The sequence below is a fragment of the Trachurus japonicus genome, chromosome 22 (assembly GCF_045865225.1).
Source record: "Trachurus japonicus isolate A0001 chromosome 22, Traja_1.0".
Taxonomy (NCBI): domain Eukaryota; kingdom Metazoa; phylum Chordata; class Actinopteri; order Carangiformes; family Carangidae; genus Trachurus; species Trachurus japonicus.
Genome location: NC_140928.1, coordinates 18,001,813 through 18,017,655, shown reverse-complemented (window position 1 = coordinate 18,017,655; position 15,843 = coordinate 18,001,813). Strand labels below are relative to the sequence as shown.

Genomic DNA, 15,843 nt, shown 5'->3' with positions numbered 1-15,843 from the left:
CCGGTCGTTTTCGCTAATGCTGCGTTCCAGGCAGGCTTTTGAAATCGTAAATTACAGCTTCAAGTCACAACTTACGACTTTGTAGCGTTTCAGGCAACCCACTCGTGTTTTTCCGACCTGTTTTACCGGTGAAAGTCACTATAACGGCCACTCGTAACTTCTGACCCGTGAACTCGTACCAGATCGAACTGGTACCACTTCACGGTCGGAAAAATACGAGTTTCCTTGAACGCACCATAACAGTCCTCGTCGCTACGTCGCCACATTCACGGCGTTCCTTGGCTGCACACACAGCCCTGCATGCCGTTCTCTCTCCTCATTGGATAAAAACTGTAGGATACGATAAATGTTTTCTCTTCGGCTCAGAGCAGAGCAGAGGGACTGACAGACCCGTGTTTCAGTCCAAACACTCTATGTAAGTGATTGCTGTCGGAAGATACAACTATTTAAGACTTATATTAACACAAATATATCACTTACTTCTGCTTTAAATAAATCTCACGCGATTTGCACTGACACCGGCAGAGCACTGAACTGAGACACTCGGAGCTTCCACTACAAACAAGCTTAAAATATAGACTTATTTAATTTTTTTCGGAACAATTTCTCATGTTGGGGTTTCAATACAAGAGGGACATTATACAGACGAGCACTATGGAGGTATATGGATGTTTTTTGGTGTGTCTTTTTGGACGAAGAAAAGTGAGCTCCGTTCACAACCGTTATATGGACATGCAGTGCTGCGCCGAGCCCCGCTGTAACTCAGAGAAGGCACGGAGGACTCTGAAACTTCTCCCAGCCCTTAGTCGACATAAGGGTGAGTAGATAATGAGTGAAATTTGAATTTTGGGTGAACTATCCCTTTAACTGGTCAGATGTACAGTACAACTACTGTGACCTGTCTTCTCAGTGTGAATCAAAATGTATATTCCAACACTTATTAAACTTAGTATTCTTACTATAATTGTTATAATGTGTTTCTGGGATGATAGATCCTGACAAAAAGAAAAGATTATGTTAGTAGAAATTATTTACATTTGTTTTTGTTTGAGTTAATATGTTTAAACAGATATTTTAATTTTTCATCCATCCACCACTGTCTCCCCAGTTTGTGTGACCCAACTGGGCTGCAGGTGTGAACGAGACAAGGTGAGGGGTGAAAATAATATTTAGTGGCTTTCTGCAGAACTGTCTTCTGTAGCTGTGACTGTTCTCACACACAACATCAGTTACACTTACAGCTCTCTATCTCCAGGGTACAGTTCTGCTCATCCAATGGGTATCTGCGTAGGTCCATCATGCAGGCAGCTGTCGTGGTGATCCTGAAAGAAGGAGGTTTCAGAAGAATTCATCATAAAACACACTGTCTTTACTTGGACCCTCCACTAGGAGACACCACAAACAACCTCCTCATCTACATGTACAGTCACCTGGCAACTGCCTCCTGGTCTCAGCCTCCTGCATGGTAACTGCCTTCTGGTTAGTCCCCTGGTACCTGGTTACAGACTCCAGGCTTGTGTTTACAGTGTCCTGGTTACCACTGATACTAGACTGACACCAACTAATACTGGACAGAATGATACAACATGATGACTCCATGGATATGCCAATCAGCAAAAGACATCATCTAGTGTCTGTTCCAGCAGCTTTAGCTCCATCCAGTGAAACTAGCTTTTAACCAACCATCTTCAACTACAAACACAGCCGAGTCATGAACTAGGTTTGGACCTGTCCCTCCACAACTTGACATTAAAGGGATAGTAGCATTTTTTTAAAGTGGGGTTGTATGATCTACAAATAGCCCCCCAAGTACTTTAATTGCAGTAGCAGACTCTCTACACTCTTCCTGTTAGCAACACCAGCCCATAGCCCTGCACAGAGATTTACAATATACATTGTTGTGAATGGACCCAAAGAAACGGCCTATTTTCGTGGCCTAAAAGAGGTTTTACCTAAAAAAAAAAAATACACAGTTCCATTGTTCGCTATAATATAATTTTTTCCAGCCCCTCAAAGTGCAGGAAAAACGCAGTTTTTATTTGGACCTAACCAACTGCTGATCGGCGTGCGCTAACCCTGGGCCGGAGGGATACTGTACGTGAGTTGGTTAGGTTTAGGCCACGAAAATAGGCCATTTTTTTGGGTCCATGTATGTTGTAAATCTCTGGGCAGGGCTATGGGCTGGCGTTGCTAATGGAAGGAGTGCAGAGAGTCTTCTACTGCAATTAAAGTACTTAGGGGCTTGTAGATCATACAACCCCACTTTTAAAAAATGCTACTATCCCTTTAAAGACAAAACACTTGATTTACTCAAGTAGATGACACATTTTCAGTTTCATGTGTGGATCGAATCCAAATTATAGCTACTGTATATCATCCAGATTATAACTGAGTTGGTCTGCTGCTTTTTTCTGTAGCATGATGGAGGCACTGAGAGAATGGACTGAGTACCGATGCTGTTCTCCAGGGGAACATCTTTTCTTAATGCAGTCTTAGATAAGTGAAAGGTTCTCACTTTAAACTAGCTCCAGTAGATGGTTTTATCTGGTTTCAGCACAGGTGCTGTGGAGATGCACTTTAAGTGTATCTGTATGATATCACCTGCATCTTTAATAATGAGTCTGCTCTGCAGTCTGACCACAGCTATGCAGAGCGCACAGCTGTAGAAATATTTAGAAGAGTTTAGAGGAAACTATACGTTTGTATAATTATAGTAAATAATGCTACAGTATGCACAAACATTTAGTAGTAGAGAAAAGGATTAACAGTGATGACATGGAAGCCTAGAGAAACACAATAATGCTATGCTTGACCATGTCTCTTCACTCTGCTGAGTGTGGAGCCACACACATCTCTCTCTCTCTCTCACACACACACACACACACCTCATGTAAAAAGCCCTTCACCATAAATATTCATTAGTTTCATGGTGAAGATTGTGGGACAGTCCATATCTGTACTAGAAATATTCATCACATCAGGAGCTCCTGGATGAATAATGGAGCAGGAGCACGTTGATGGTGTGGACAGACCATCACCAGGCGTCATGGTGATCTCAGCTCCACTTTCTGACTGTATCCTGCAGGTTGACAACGTCAGCCCACAGGTACAGTACAGTAGGTGTCACATTTTGACACACACAAACACACACACACAGACTCACAAGATTAAACAAAAAACAAACAAACAAAAAAGAAACACCTGCAGTGCTGTAGTGTCCACTCTGAGATGAGAGTTTCCCGGTTGTCCCGGTTATGTTCCATAACAGGAATCACTGAGCAGATAGAAGGAGTCCCCTTGCTTTACCCTCCACTGATGGAGAACGTTGTGACTGGTGTGTGTGTGAGCACATACTGTATACATCAGTCAGCCACAGCATTGAAACAGGTGACAGGTTTTATTGTTGAGGTGGATTGGTGTATATCAGTGGCCAGTTTGAAGAGTTCATTCTGAACCATTTGTAATTTCATTTAAAACTTGATATTTTGTTTTAATCATTTTTCCATGGCTTCTTCATCCTTACCAAAATATTTAAATTAAACACTTACACATGAAACATTCAACATTTTAACCATTTTATGAGCAATATATATGAGTGATGGCCCCACCTATCATCCTAACCTATCATTATCACATGCTGTATAGTGTAAACATCAATTATATCTTTGGAATAACATTAAGACCAGTCTGGTTAATGTTCTGACAGGAGTAGCGTTGTGCTCAGCAGTGTGTGTGATGCCAGAGTGTGTTTGGTCTGGTCTACACTACTACTAATGGATATTTCAGCAGTGTTACAGTTTAAGAATACAGTTGTGTTGTGTATCTGACACATCGTACTAACTGGTCCTGCTCTGAAACAAACACGTGCTGAACCTGCTCTCCTCTCCTCCACAGGATCTCAGGATGTGGTCACTGCACCCGCAGCTCTGACTCTGAGCACCCCCCACACACACACACACACACACACACCCCTGCCCCACACACACACACACACACACACAGGCAGAAGATACCAAATGAACTCATTCATAAACTGCAACACTTCTCATGTCAGCTTCAATCACAGGCTGCCGAACGCTAACCTGTGATTCACAGTCAGAATATGGACAGAGTCACATTCTGCCTCACAGACTCATGACCTCACTTCTGTTATGGGGACCAGAAACACCGCCTCACCGCTGTCAGTCTGCCACTCAGACTAGTTTCAGGTTACATTCATCCAGAGCAATTAATCTGAAAATCTTCAGATTCCTTCTTTTAGACCTAAAATATTAGGAAAATACAGCCCCAAGTTGAATTTGCCCAGAATTGTCCTTTAAATTACCAACGTCTAATCTGTTTATCCTGAAGTCCCAATGCACATGTGCACAAAAGTTCTAAGATCACAAGGTTCAAATTATTTTGTGAGGTCACAATGACCTTGACATTTGACCTTTGGCAATCAAAATCAATACTGTGATTCATCTTTGGTCCTAGTGAATGTTTGTGCTGTATTTACAAAGATCTATCATTCTGTTACTGACATAGTTTGTCCTCAAGAGTGGGACATACTGCATGTACAAATAATCCATCTTAGACTTAAATTTAGGGGATCTTCAGCCCTGGACACTCTCATGATTGTCCCTCATGTCTTAGCAAAGAACAACTGTCTTTCTTCCCGTCATTACAGATGTGAAATGTCCAAAAACTGGATTCTAATTGCCATGTCAACTTTTTTGTTATTTACACACACAGACACAGCTTAACCTGCTTCGTCCTCTTTCTTTTTGTCAGTGAGGGCAGTTGTCATCATCATTATCATCATCATCATCATCATCATCATCATCATCATCATCATCATCATCGTAACCACCACCACCACCACCACCACCTCCACCATCATCATCATCATCATCATCATCATCATCATCATCATCATCATCATCATCATCATCATCATCATCATCATCATCATCATCATCATCATCATCATCATCATCATCATCATCGCTGCTGAATGTGCATGCACAGTGTGTGGTGTGTGTGTGTGTGTGTGTGTTGTACATCTTCTTTGTCTAACTGAGAGCTACTTACAACCAACATGCAGTCTGTGGTGAGGTCATTCTGGGAAACCTAAATATAGCTATTGTGTCAGCAGTGAGCAGCACGCTGGATGAATAATTGTGGGAGCCGGCAGGCATAATGACTCTGCAGCATGGCACTGTGAAATAAATCTTCCCTCCTTCAGAAACTGTGAGAAGTCTGAAGCCAAAGTGAAGGGGAGCTACTGTCCTCCCAGGGTTTAATCACATGATCAACAAACACTTTGAGAGTTTACGATCAACATTATTTAAAATAATAATCACTTATAGTGATCAGGTTGTCAGACCGACAGAATCCATAACCTGTGAGTCACAAGGTCATCGTCTGTTTCACTGGTCCACATCTGCTGCTGATCCATTTAATGAACACAGTGTTCACACACACAGTCTGTACCTTCTGCCTCTAAGGGTCTCTCAATTAAAACAATAGCAAAAGAGGTGTTGGGTGACATCGGGGAGGAGTGTCACCCATGACCCCCATGGGAGTTGTTGTCTTCCCCACCATCACACCTGGTTTGGAAAGTGTCAGAAGTTTTGGAGGTTTTGACCCAAAGATGAATTCTTCCCAGAGGTTTCAGATCTCTGAGCTGTCGAACATCTAATCAGCTTTTTCTTGAGTAACCTAGGATCCAGATGTCCAATGATTACAAACATATTTCAGACAAACTAAATACTATCCTTAATTTAATATCATTATCTGTTTTATACACAAATTTAGTTAGTGTGACTATGAGGGCGGACTCATCAAGAATAATCCGCAAACTTAACAGAAAATGAGCAGAGGCAGTGTGTCTGTCTCCTCTTTCCCTCAAATGGGACAGATGGAGTGTGCTCGCACCACCTGGGGTTTGTACAGGATATTGTGGGGAAACAGGATTCAGTTCACCATCATCCCTCCCCGGTTCTCTGACGTAATTCATTTCCAGGCCCAGAGGGTCAGCTCCTGGACATGTGGGCTCTGATCAAGTTTCTTGGGAAATACAAACCATTGGTTCACTCCCATCAACCTGGAAGATGTGCAGTTTTTCTTTTCCAAGTAGGATATCAGATTCACTTTCCAGATAGGCTACTGTATATGGCGAGTCCCTCTGTCTGCACTCTGGCCTGTCTCTGAGTCTGAAAGGGTTCCTATGGTGCACGGAAGCAGCCATCACTTCACTGAGGTGCCACGGCAACCGCTTGGCAACGTATCTGGCCGACTGGCAGCTGTTGGCACAGACGGGAAGTCAGAGCGCACACGTGTATTCTCACCAACTACTCAATTTAGGTTTTGTGATAAACACAGAGAAGAGCATGCTTTCTTAGACAAAGAGTGTAATCGTTCTGGGACGGTTTCTGGACTCAGTGTCTTTCACAGCTTGTCCCTCACCAGAGTGTACAAGACTTTCAGAGCGTGTCAGACTCGTTCGTCTACACAATTCTGTTTAGTTCAGATCTGGTCTTAGGCTACTCTCTTTGATGGCATCTGGCATCCTCCTATTCAGTTTCGGCCGCTTCCACGTGAGGGAATTCCAACGTTGGGAGACTTCCCATGGACTGGACCCTGTGCGTAATGAGGCCAAGCGCTCCGAGTCTGTCAGACAGAGGCAGTAGATCTGATCTGTTAGAGGTCCAACAATCTCACATAAACTGTGTAGAGTTTTCAGTCTTGTTTCTCTCCCTGAAACATTTCCTTTTGTCACTCATGGATCGTCATGTCTTAGAAATGTTTCCAAGAAATTGTGGAGCAAATTCTGGCATGTCAGTGGATATGTTCGCCTCAGGAAAAAAACCTGCAGTGCAGAGTATATCTCTGTAAGGTCCAGTTGTCCCCTGGGCATAGACTGCCAGGACAGGACTGGCTGTATACCCCGCCAGCTGATTCCCTCTACACTGTCCGAAGTAAGAGAACACAGTCGCAGGTTGATCCAGATAGCTCTTCACTTGCCTACGATCTTGCCTAGTGTGACTCTGAAAACAGTTGATGCTAGCATTTGTAGCATGTGAGTAATATCCATGCATTGTTGTCCGACCCTGCACTCAGTTCAGTTTGACACAGGGAATGTACAGATAACACTGTCGCCCTCAGAGGTTCTTCCGCTCCCTCAACCTTCGGGCTTTTGGCTACAGCAGAAAGTTACATGCATTGTGCTCAGTTTGTGCTGTGCGCACTTTACTTGGATAAGATGAGGTAGGTGGATGCTAGATAAGCTTGTCTGGCAGTAAAGGAACCACATACTGTACTGCACTGTACTGTACTGTACTGTACTGTACTGTACTGTACTGTACTGTACTGTACTGTGTGTAATCAGAGTCCTGTGACTGGCACCACAGAGCTGTGATGTGGGTTAATGCCTGAGTGGGGAAGACACACCCACTGAATGGTTGAGGAAATGTGATATGGATCAATAAGGACATAAATAAATAGAAAAATAAATAAATCAGGAGACAAATAGGGAAAAAATAAGGTGACAAATAAATATATAAACAAACATGGAAGGGAAAAAAATAACTGACCTAAATATGATTTTTATTTCATCCTTTATTTATCTGTTACATTAATGTATTTATGTGTGTATTTGATTAATCGTTTATTTATCATTACGGCAGTAAAATAGCTCCATGCATGTCATTCTGTCATACATTACATTACTATCATGTTGTTCCATACACATGATTATTTGCATTCATGTGCACCATTTATTTCTCTAACATATGCTATTCATTCAAGTATAGTTGTGTATGTGTAAGTATAGTGGTGTATGTCTGACAATATACTGGTGCATATGTGATAGTATGCTGTATGTGTGTAGTATACCTGTGTACATGTGAGAGTAGCCTACAGTAGTGTATGTCTGAAAGTATATAGTATAGTAGTGGATGTGTGAGTGTCTAATAGTAAATGTGTGAGAGTATGGTAGTGTATGTGAGAAAAGGATATTACATGTCTCAGTCTCTCGTAGTATTTACTGTATTTAATCTCTGCTGACTGTGCAACATACTGTACTGTATTGCCCCTCAGATAATAAAGATTACATCACCTATGTTAACATGGAAAAGTGACAGATTATAACTTTTCACTGAGCAATTTAATCAAACAGCAGACTTGTAATTATGAGGAGTTTGAAGAACAGGGACAAAGAGATTTACAGCAGCCATGTTTGTGTGTTTCAGTGTCCTCTGGTGGCTGTGTGAGTCCAAACTGTCTTCTCTGTGGTGTAAAACGTTAAACATGGGCTGATGTGATCTGTCTGCTGATGGTGGAAGTATATAAACATCTGCTCTATCATGAGTTGCAGATGGAGATGCCAGCGGGTACTGTGGCATGAAGCTAACATGAACACACAGTGAGCTGCACTCCCTCTCTCCTCAGAGGGATGAGGATGAAGATGCAGATGCAGGAGTTGATGGAAAGAAGAGAAAGCAACCAGGGGTTTAGATGATGAGGAAGAGGAGGTAGAGGTATGTTGCTGAGGAGAACGGGGCCCTGACACACACAGACATGTTTACCTTGAAGGAGACAGGAAGTGATGGGGGCAGCCCACCAGGCCGCTGCTCACTGAGCCGTGAAGGCGGGGCCACACACTGCTGTTTCTGGACTAATCCAGCCACTGCTCTCTGTCCTGATACACTGCTCTGTATGTTCTCTCTCCTGGAGCTACATACAACCAACCTGTCTGATGTCTGGCAACCAATCAGGTCGAGACTGTTACAGGTGGAGATCAATGTGAGATTAAATCCAGGTAACTCACCTTCTGGGTTTGACAAGACTGAGTTTGAATATTGAATATAGCAAGTGTGTATTTTTCTTCTCTTGTGGTGCTGGTTCTGTTCATTATAAATCTATAAATTGTGTCTATTTTGATTTTGCATTTTCTATACAAAACAAAACTACACTATAGTATTGTTAAACAGTGCATATTTTCAAACAATGTGCTTACTGAGGCAAAAAACTAAAAAAAACAATTCTCAGTATGTTAGTGTCCCAGGAAATTACTAATTACTTTACAACACATAGTGATGTGTTCCTCATTTAATGCATTCAGTCAGAGGTGTGACTCATGAGGAAATAGAAAGGAAAAATGTTCAAGAATCCAAAACCTATATGACCAAATCCCCTGAGTTTAAATGTCTGTCTTTAGTCTCTGAGGTGAATCCAAAGAGAACATGTACTCACATCAATGTAACTGTTTCTGCGTATGTGTGTACTTGTATTTTTTAATTTAATTTCTTAACTGATGCAAACTCAGTTAAAGGGACAGTTACATGATGGTGAATAATTAACAGAGAAAAGGTGAAATGAGCAGCTGCTCAGAAATGACTGTAGGAGTTTTACTCTATCTGTGTTGGCTGCAGCTGCTGTGGAGTTTATGATGTTTGTACATCTCTGTTTTCCTGCTGCTTTATTCTGCTGCTAATTCTATGAGAAGCAGCATCTTAAGTCCATGGTAATACCGATGATTACACAGTTTCCAACTGTACTACAAACACAGTGTCGTACCTGACAGCAGCAGTCTTAGCTAAGTGTTCTTAATAAATTGCCAACTGAGTGGATATTGGTGATTAAAAGTTGTATGCCAAGCTGGAAGTCATTGGCTTTTGGTGCTCAGCTTGGAAATGAACAATGAAATACCAGTAGCTTTAAAGGGATATTTCAACATTTTGGCAAATTCGCCTATTGCCATAATTGCCCTAGTTTTAGCAGTAGGTTCATTACCTTTAATTGTCCGTGCATTTTGTTTTGAGATCGTGCAGGGAGAGACAAAGGCGCATAGTGTTTCCACGTTTCCCTCATCAAACTAAATCCCAAAACTCCAAAACACTCTGGTGGACAAGTAGTGACCTGCACATTCACCACGCTATGAGATAATAATGGAACATTATCAGACAGAGTTGTTTTCAAGGTAAATGCATAGTCAGAACTACATCCCAGACACAGCTGCTGGGTGGAGTGATTTCAACAGCAAAATAGTTCGTTAGTTAGAGTATTTGCTTCATGTGTATTCATTATACATTATTATCTCATACCGTGGTGAATGTGCAGGTCACAACTTGTCCACCAGAGCGTTTTGGAGTTGTTGGATTGTGTAAATATAGTTTGATGAGGGAAACGTGGAAATACCGCACAGCTCGCGTACTCCCCCACCGTTTTAAAAATAGCTTGCACTGACAATTAAAGGTAATAAACCTATTCCTAAAACTATAGAGATTATGGCAATAGGCGAATTTGCCAAAATGTCGAACTATCCCTTTAAGAATCTAATGTTGTACCCCTCCTCCCATCCTCTCCCGCTTTTAAACACAGAAAGCATCTATTCTGATCTCCAGTATCATTTCCAGTGGTAGAACGTTCATGTGAGATTGTATGGTTAGTCAAGTTAAAGGCGCATTACAATGAGCAGCTTGGCTTCAGAGCTGACCACATCTCTCATCTAAAAACTCCCAGAATGCTTCTGAACTCAAGAGGACTGAATTATTGACAGTGAGTGGACCCACTGTTTCCTTAATTAAGTCCATGAAGCTGACCAGGTCGTAGCCGTGCTCTGCGGCAGAGAGCCTGACTGTGTACACTGTGTTCACCAGGAGAGGCTCCATAAATGATTCACCAAGCAGCTCTCCCTCAGAGCTCCACCGTGAGCAGTCAGAGCAGACTTCACCCTCTACTGAGCCTCAGAGGAATCAGCTGATCAACTCTGTAGGGCTTCTTACAGTATATGCACACATGGCCAAAGTCATGTTCTAATTAGAGGGTAGATTTAATCTTACTCAACTTTACACCGGTGGCTGACAGGAACTGCAAAGAGCAGTTTTCCTCCTTTCAACGAGTGCTGTACCACCCTTGAGCTGCTCTGCGTGGTCCAAACATGCCACATGCATCGAACCTCAGCATCAGCACATGCTCATCTGTCTCTGAATCTTCAGCTCTTAGTGCTCTCAGTGTGTTTTCCTCTGAAGTGTAATTGTTTGTATGTCTCATCACCAGTTATTCAGTAGTTACTGCTAATGAGACTTCCTGCTGCTGCTGTTTCACCAGAGATAGCTTTTACTGTACTGTGAAGCAGCAATAGGAAATACAATGAGCCTGTCACTGAGTTGGTGAAACTTTGTTAATGGTGCCAGTCTTAAAATTAAAAATAAAATTAAAGAAATAATATTTTACACTACTAAAAACAAAGCATCAGATTAATTGATTCCACCAGCTGCTGTATCATTTACCCCTCAGCTAATGAAGGTGAACAGATTCACCAAGAGCAGAAGCAGCTCTCACCTGAGACCATAGAGCACGGTTCCGTCAGGGTGCAGTCTGATCATCCGGTTCTTCACCGTCACTCCATGGACGAACGACTTCTTGTCATTAATGAAGTAGGTGTCGGGGACCCACAGCTGGTCCGCCACTCGGTTGTCCAGGGTGAGGTTGAGAGGAATGCCTGTGTAGGACAGACGCTTGTCTCTCCAAGACTGCTGGAAATACATGGTGATGGTGTAGTCCTGCAGGAAAGACATGGTGTGAAGGGAAGGTTAGCATATTAACATGAACAGCCCAATGACTCATTCATCTTTCCGGTGATGTATTTCCTGTGCATGTTCTTCATCACTGGCAACTGGTGCAACATCTGTGATTAGCTACAGACCAACATAAAACCTTCCTGTTGTAAACATGAGTTGCATAAGTTGCAAAAACGGTCATGATGACATTTTGATGAGGATCATGACTAGGGATGTCACGATTCTAGATTTTCTTGGTATGATTATTGTCAGAGAAATAATCACGGTATTACGATTATCACGATTATTATGCATCAATAAATTTCACAACACTGTGAATGTGTAAAATCAAATATAGTCAAAATATAATTACATTATTAATCTATAGGACCAGTTATTAATCCCCCAGGGGAAGTGTTTGAAATATTTATTAATTGTCATCTATACCAAATCTTTAAGTTTATTTTAATCATTTTTTTACAATACATATGACACGCTAAGATTTAAACTCCTACCAATTCAGTGTTACTTTAGATAAATAGACCAGTATCTGTGCATTTACCTTTACTTTGGCGCCACATCTGCCGATACGGTTCCAACATAATCTTTTTCAGAAAGTGACGGTATTTAGGAATCTTTACGATCAATTAATTGTGGTGTTTAATACCGCGATTAATTGTGAAAACAAGTAATCGTGACATCCCTAATCATGACAGAAACTCACTGAAGCTACATTTTAATATAGTCCCTCTCAATCTTACTGCTGTTTTTGACCAGTGACAAAACAAAACAGACAACAGAGTTAGTTTCTGACCGTTGTCGTTCACGCCCTATACAGGAAGTGAAGCAGTGATGGGATGGCTGTACCATGTTCCAGTGACACAGACTCTGTTAACACCTGATACTGTTACATTCCGTCTACTACTTTACCTTGTGATACATTTAGTTAGCTGGTAACGTCACTGTCATTTTATGTATATTCAATTAGATTGTTCCTAGTTTGCTGGATTACGGGTTAAGGGATAGTTCACCCAAAATTCAAATTTCACTCATTATCTACTCACCCTCACGTCGACTAAGGGCTGGGAGAAGTTTCAGAGTCCTCCGTGCCTTCTCTGAGTTACAGCGGGGCTCCGTGCAGCACTGCATGTCCATATGACGGTTGCAAACGGAGCTCACTTTTCTGCGTCCAAAAAGACACACCAAAAAACATCCAAATACCTCCATAGTGCTCGTCTGTAATGTCCCTCTTGTATTGAAGCCCCAACATGAGAAATTGTTCTGAAAAAAATTAAATAAGTCTATATTTTAAGCTTGTTTGTAGCAGAAGTTACCAGTGTCTCAGTTCACTGCTTTGCCTGTGTCTGTGCAAATCTCGCACGATTTGCATTGACACCCAGTTCACGGCTTCGCAAATCGCGCGAGATTCCGGCAGAGCAACACTGGGAGCTTCCGCTACAAACAAGCTTAAAACATAGACTTATTTAATTCTTTTCTGAACAATTTCTCATGTCGGGGCTTCAATACAAGAGGGACATTACAGACGAGCACTATGGAGGTATTTGGATGCTTTTTGGTGTGTCTTTTTGGACGAAGAAAAGTGAGCTCCGTTCGCAACCGTCATATGGACATGCAGTGCTGCACGGAGCCCCGCTGTAACTCAGAGAAGGCACGGAGGACTCTGAAACTTCTCCCAGCCCTTAGTCGACGTGAGGGTGAGTAGATAATGAGTGAAATTTGAATTTTGGGTGAACTATCCCTTTAAAGGTGCCCATTAATTTAAAGAGATAGTTCAACATTTTGGCAAATTGGCCCATTATCTCTATAGTCATAGCAGTACTGTAGGTTCGTTACCTTTAATTATCGGTGTGAGCTATTTTAGAATGGTGGAACGGAGCCATGAGCTGTGCTGAACGACACTATGAAATAATAACAGAACGTTATGAGACAGAGTTGTTTTCAAGGTAAATACAGAGTCTGCTTGCTGAAAAACTGCCCCTGACAGGAACAAACATCAGCTGTTTTGCATGAATTTACCTCAGAAACAACTCTGTCTGGTAACGTTCCGTTATTCTCTCATTTTGTGGTGAATGTGCAGGTCACAACTTGTCCACCAGAGCGTTTTGGAGTTGTTGGATTGTGTATTTGATGAGTTTGATGAGGGAAACCAAGAAATCCCATGAGCCTCCGTAGCGTAGCTCTGAGCAGCTTGCAGCTCTGCTCCGCCGTTCTAAAAATAGCTTGCACCAACAATTAAAGGTAACAAACCTACTGCTATGACTATAGGGATTATGGCAATGGGCCAATTTGACAAAATGTTGAACTATCCCTTTAAAGTTTGTCACAGTTTAGTCATAGACACAGTATGTCAACCTTTCCCAGCTAAGGTGAAGACGCTGATAGGAGGCTGCACACACACACACTGTAGAAAGAAGCTGGAGAACCCAGAGAGAAGCCACATGGGGACACCAGTCCTGGGAATCAAACCTGCCAACCACTGTGCTTCCCCATCTCCAGATTATGGATAATAATTCACTGTAATGTTCAACCACAGCGAGACAGGGGTAGGCAGGTAGTAACCTACTGTTTACCAGGTCTGCCTTGGAAAATAGTCCAGGACGTAAACAGAGAAATATCTCTGTGGGTCAGTGGAGGTTGTGCAGTGAGGATGCTCAGCGTTAGGCACCATGTGAGAGGAAGAAGGTCTGTGTTGTGTTGAGTTGTTAGCCATGATTCACAGTCTGGGCTGTCAGGAGCAGAGTGCTGCAGCTTCTCATGCAGTCTTTACCTTCTATTCAAAAATAACTTGTTCCAGTCTGAGCACAGGCTGCTGAGATGGATTATGTTTTGAAATGTCACTTCTTATTAAGCAGCAGGAACAGTCACCGGCCTGGTTACTCCAATTTTCCACTCTGCTCCTCGGAGAGTTGGGTCTCCCTCCTTCACCTCCAGCCTGAACCCTGCAGCTGTCCCTGCTGCAGCCCAGTGCTCAGCTGATCCCTGCATCACCAAACTCCAACAGGACTGGACCACCTTATGACAGCTCAAATGACCATCCAGTATTAATGTTCTTTGTGTTACCAAGACAACAAATCCTCTTTGTTAACTACAGTGTCAGTGCTGCACAATCAAACTTAGATTACACTTAACAAACTGACCATGAGCAGATACAAGGCTGATGTTTTCACCAGGAAAAAGCTTAGTTTTATTTTGGTACATTGCATTTGAGTAAAACTGACCTGTTCTTGCAGTGGAAAATCTTAGTGTGGTTGTCTTTGTAATTTGTAGTCTAAAGAGATGTATTTTTTGTGTAGGTAACTTGCATGTCATGAATGGCACACAGTGACATATGCATCATCATTTTTTTCCAGAATGAGGTTGATTTTTCTGACTAAATGCATCGACCAATCATGTAGTAACTGCAATTGTTGCGTCTGTTGCATATTTGTGTCATCGCGGATACGTCACCTCTGAGCCCTTAGTGTTATAGGAAAAACTTCTTGGAGTCTCCTAAGAATTTACAGCTACCTGCCGGTGTAGCAGCTCTTAGCATCCAGCTAGAGCAGGATAGTTAAACATTCTTCTGTACAGAGGCTGGATTTTCTCAGTTGATATTCCCCTACCAGAACAGCACAAGCCAGCGAACCCCCCCCCCCCACACACACACACACACACACTCCAAACGGACAGATGGACGCAATCAGAAAGGAATCGGAGGCTGCGCATTGATCCCTTTTTCCTTTTTGGGATCATGTGCATAATTGACAGAACAGCGGTGTTTCGGGGGGACGTTCGGAACAGCGGTGTGTCGGAATGGAGAGCCGTCCCCCATCCGCCGCTAGCACTCGCTTCCCAGCTCGACACAGTGGCCCTCTTACTAGTTACAGCATAATTCACGAGGCTCCCGTTGCCGGCGACGGCCGGGTATCGGTCTGCTTCTCCAGCGCTTCACTCAGACTGTATTTCCTTTCCTTTGCGGTCCTGACAACTGCTGCTGTCTGGGGCAGGAGGCTGCACAGTTGAGCCAGAGAGGAGAGGCCCAGTTTGAATGTTTTGTTTACAAACTGCAACGAACAAACCTTCAGACCCTACCTTTAACAGAGCAGGGTATCTTGCCCAAGAACAACCCAGTGCTGGCCGGTGACCGAAAGGTACGAGCTAACATTTGACTTATGGTGAGTGCAGATCAATCAATCAATCAATCAATCAATACAACTTTATTGTCCCTGCAGGGAAATTTGTCATGGACAGTCATGTGCCGCAAGTAACTGCATTACATAAGTACACAAAACAGATA

At 42.6% G+C, this 15,843-nt stretch overlaps 1 protein-coding gene across 1 annotated transcript in view; it reads right to left on the bottom strand.

Moving 5' to 3' along the window:
• gabrb1 (gamma-aminobutyric acid type A receptor subunit beta1) overlaps positions 1-15,843 on the bottom strand; it is a 55,211-nt gene that overhangs the window by 9,209 nt on the left and 30,159 nt on the right. Inside the window, exons 4-5 of the mRNA XM_085767522.1 lie at positions 11,329-11,549; positions 1,240-1,322 (exon numbers count right to left, since the gene is read on the bottom strand). Coding sequence (XP_085623648.1) covers positions 1,240-1,322; positions 11,329-11,549 — 304 coding nt within the window. The remainder of the gene's footprint in view (positions 1-1,239; positions 1,323-11,328; positions 11,550-15,843) is intronic.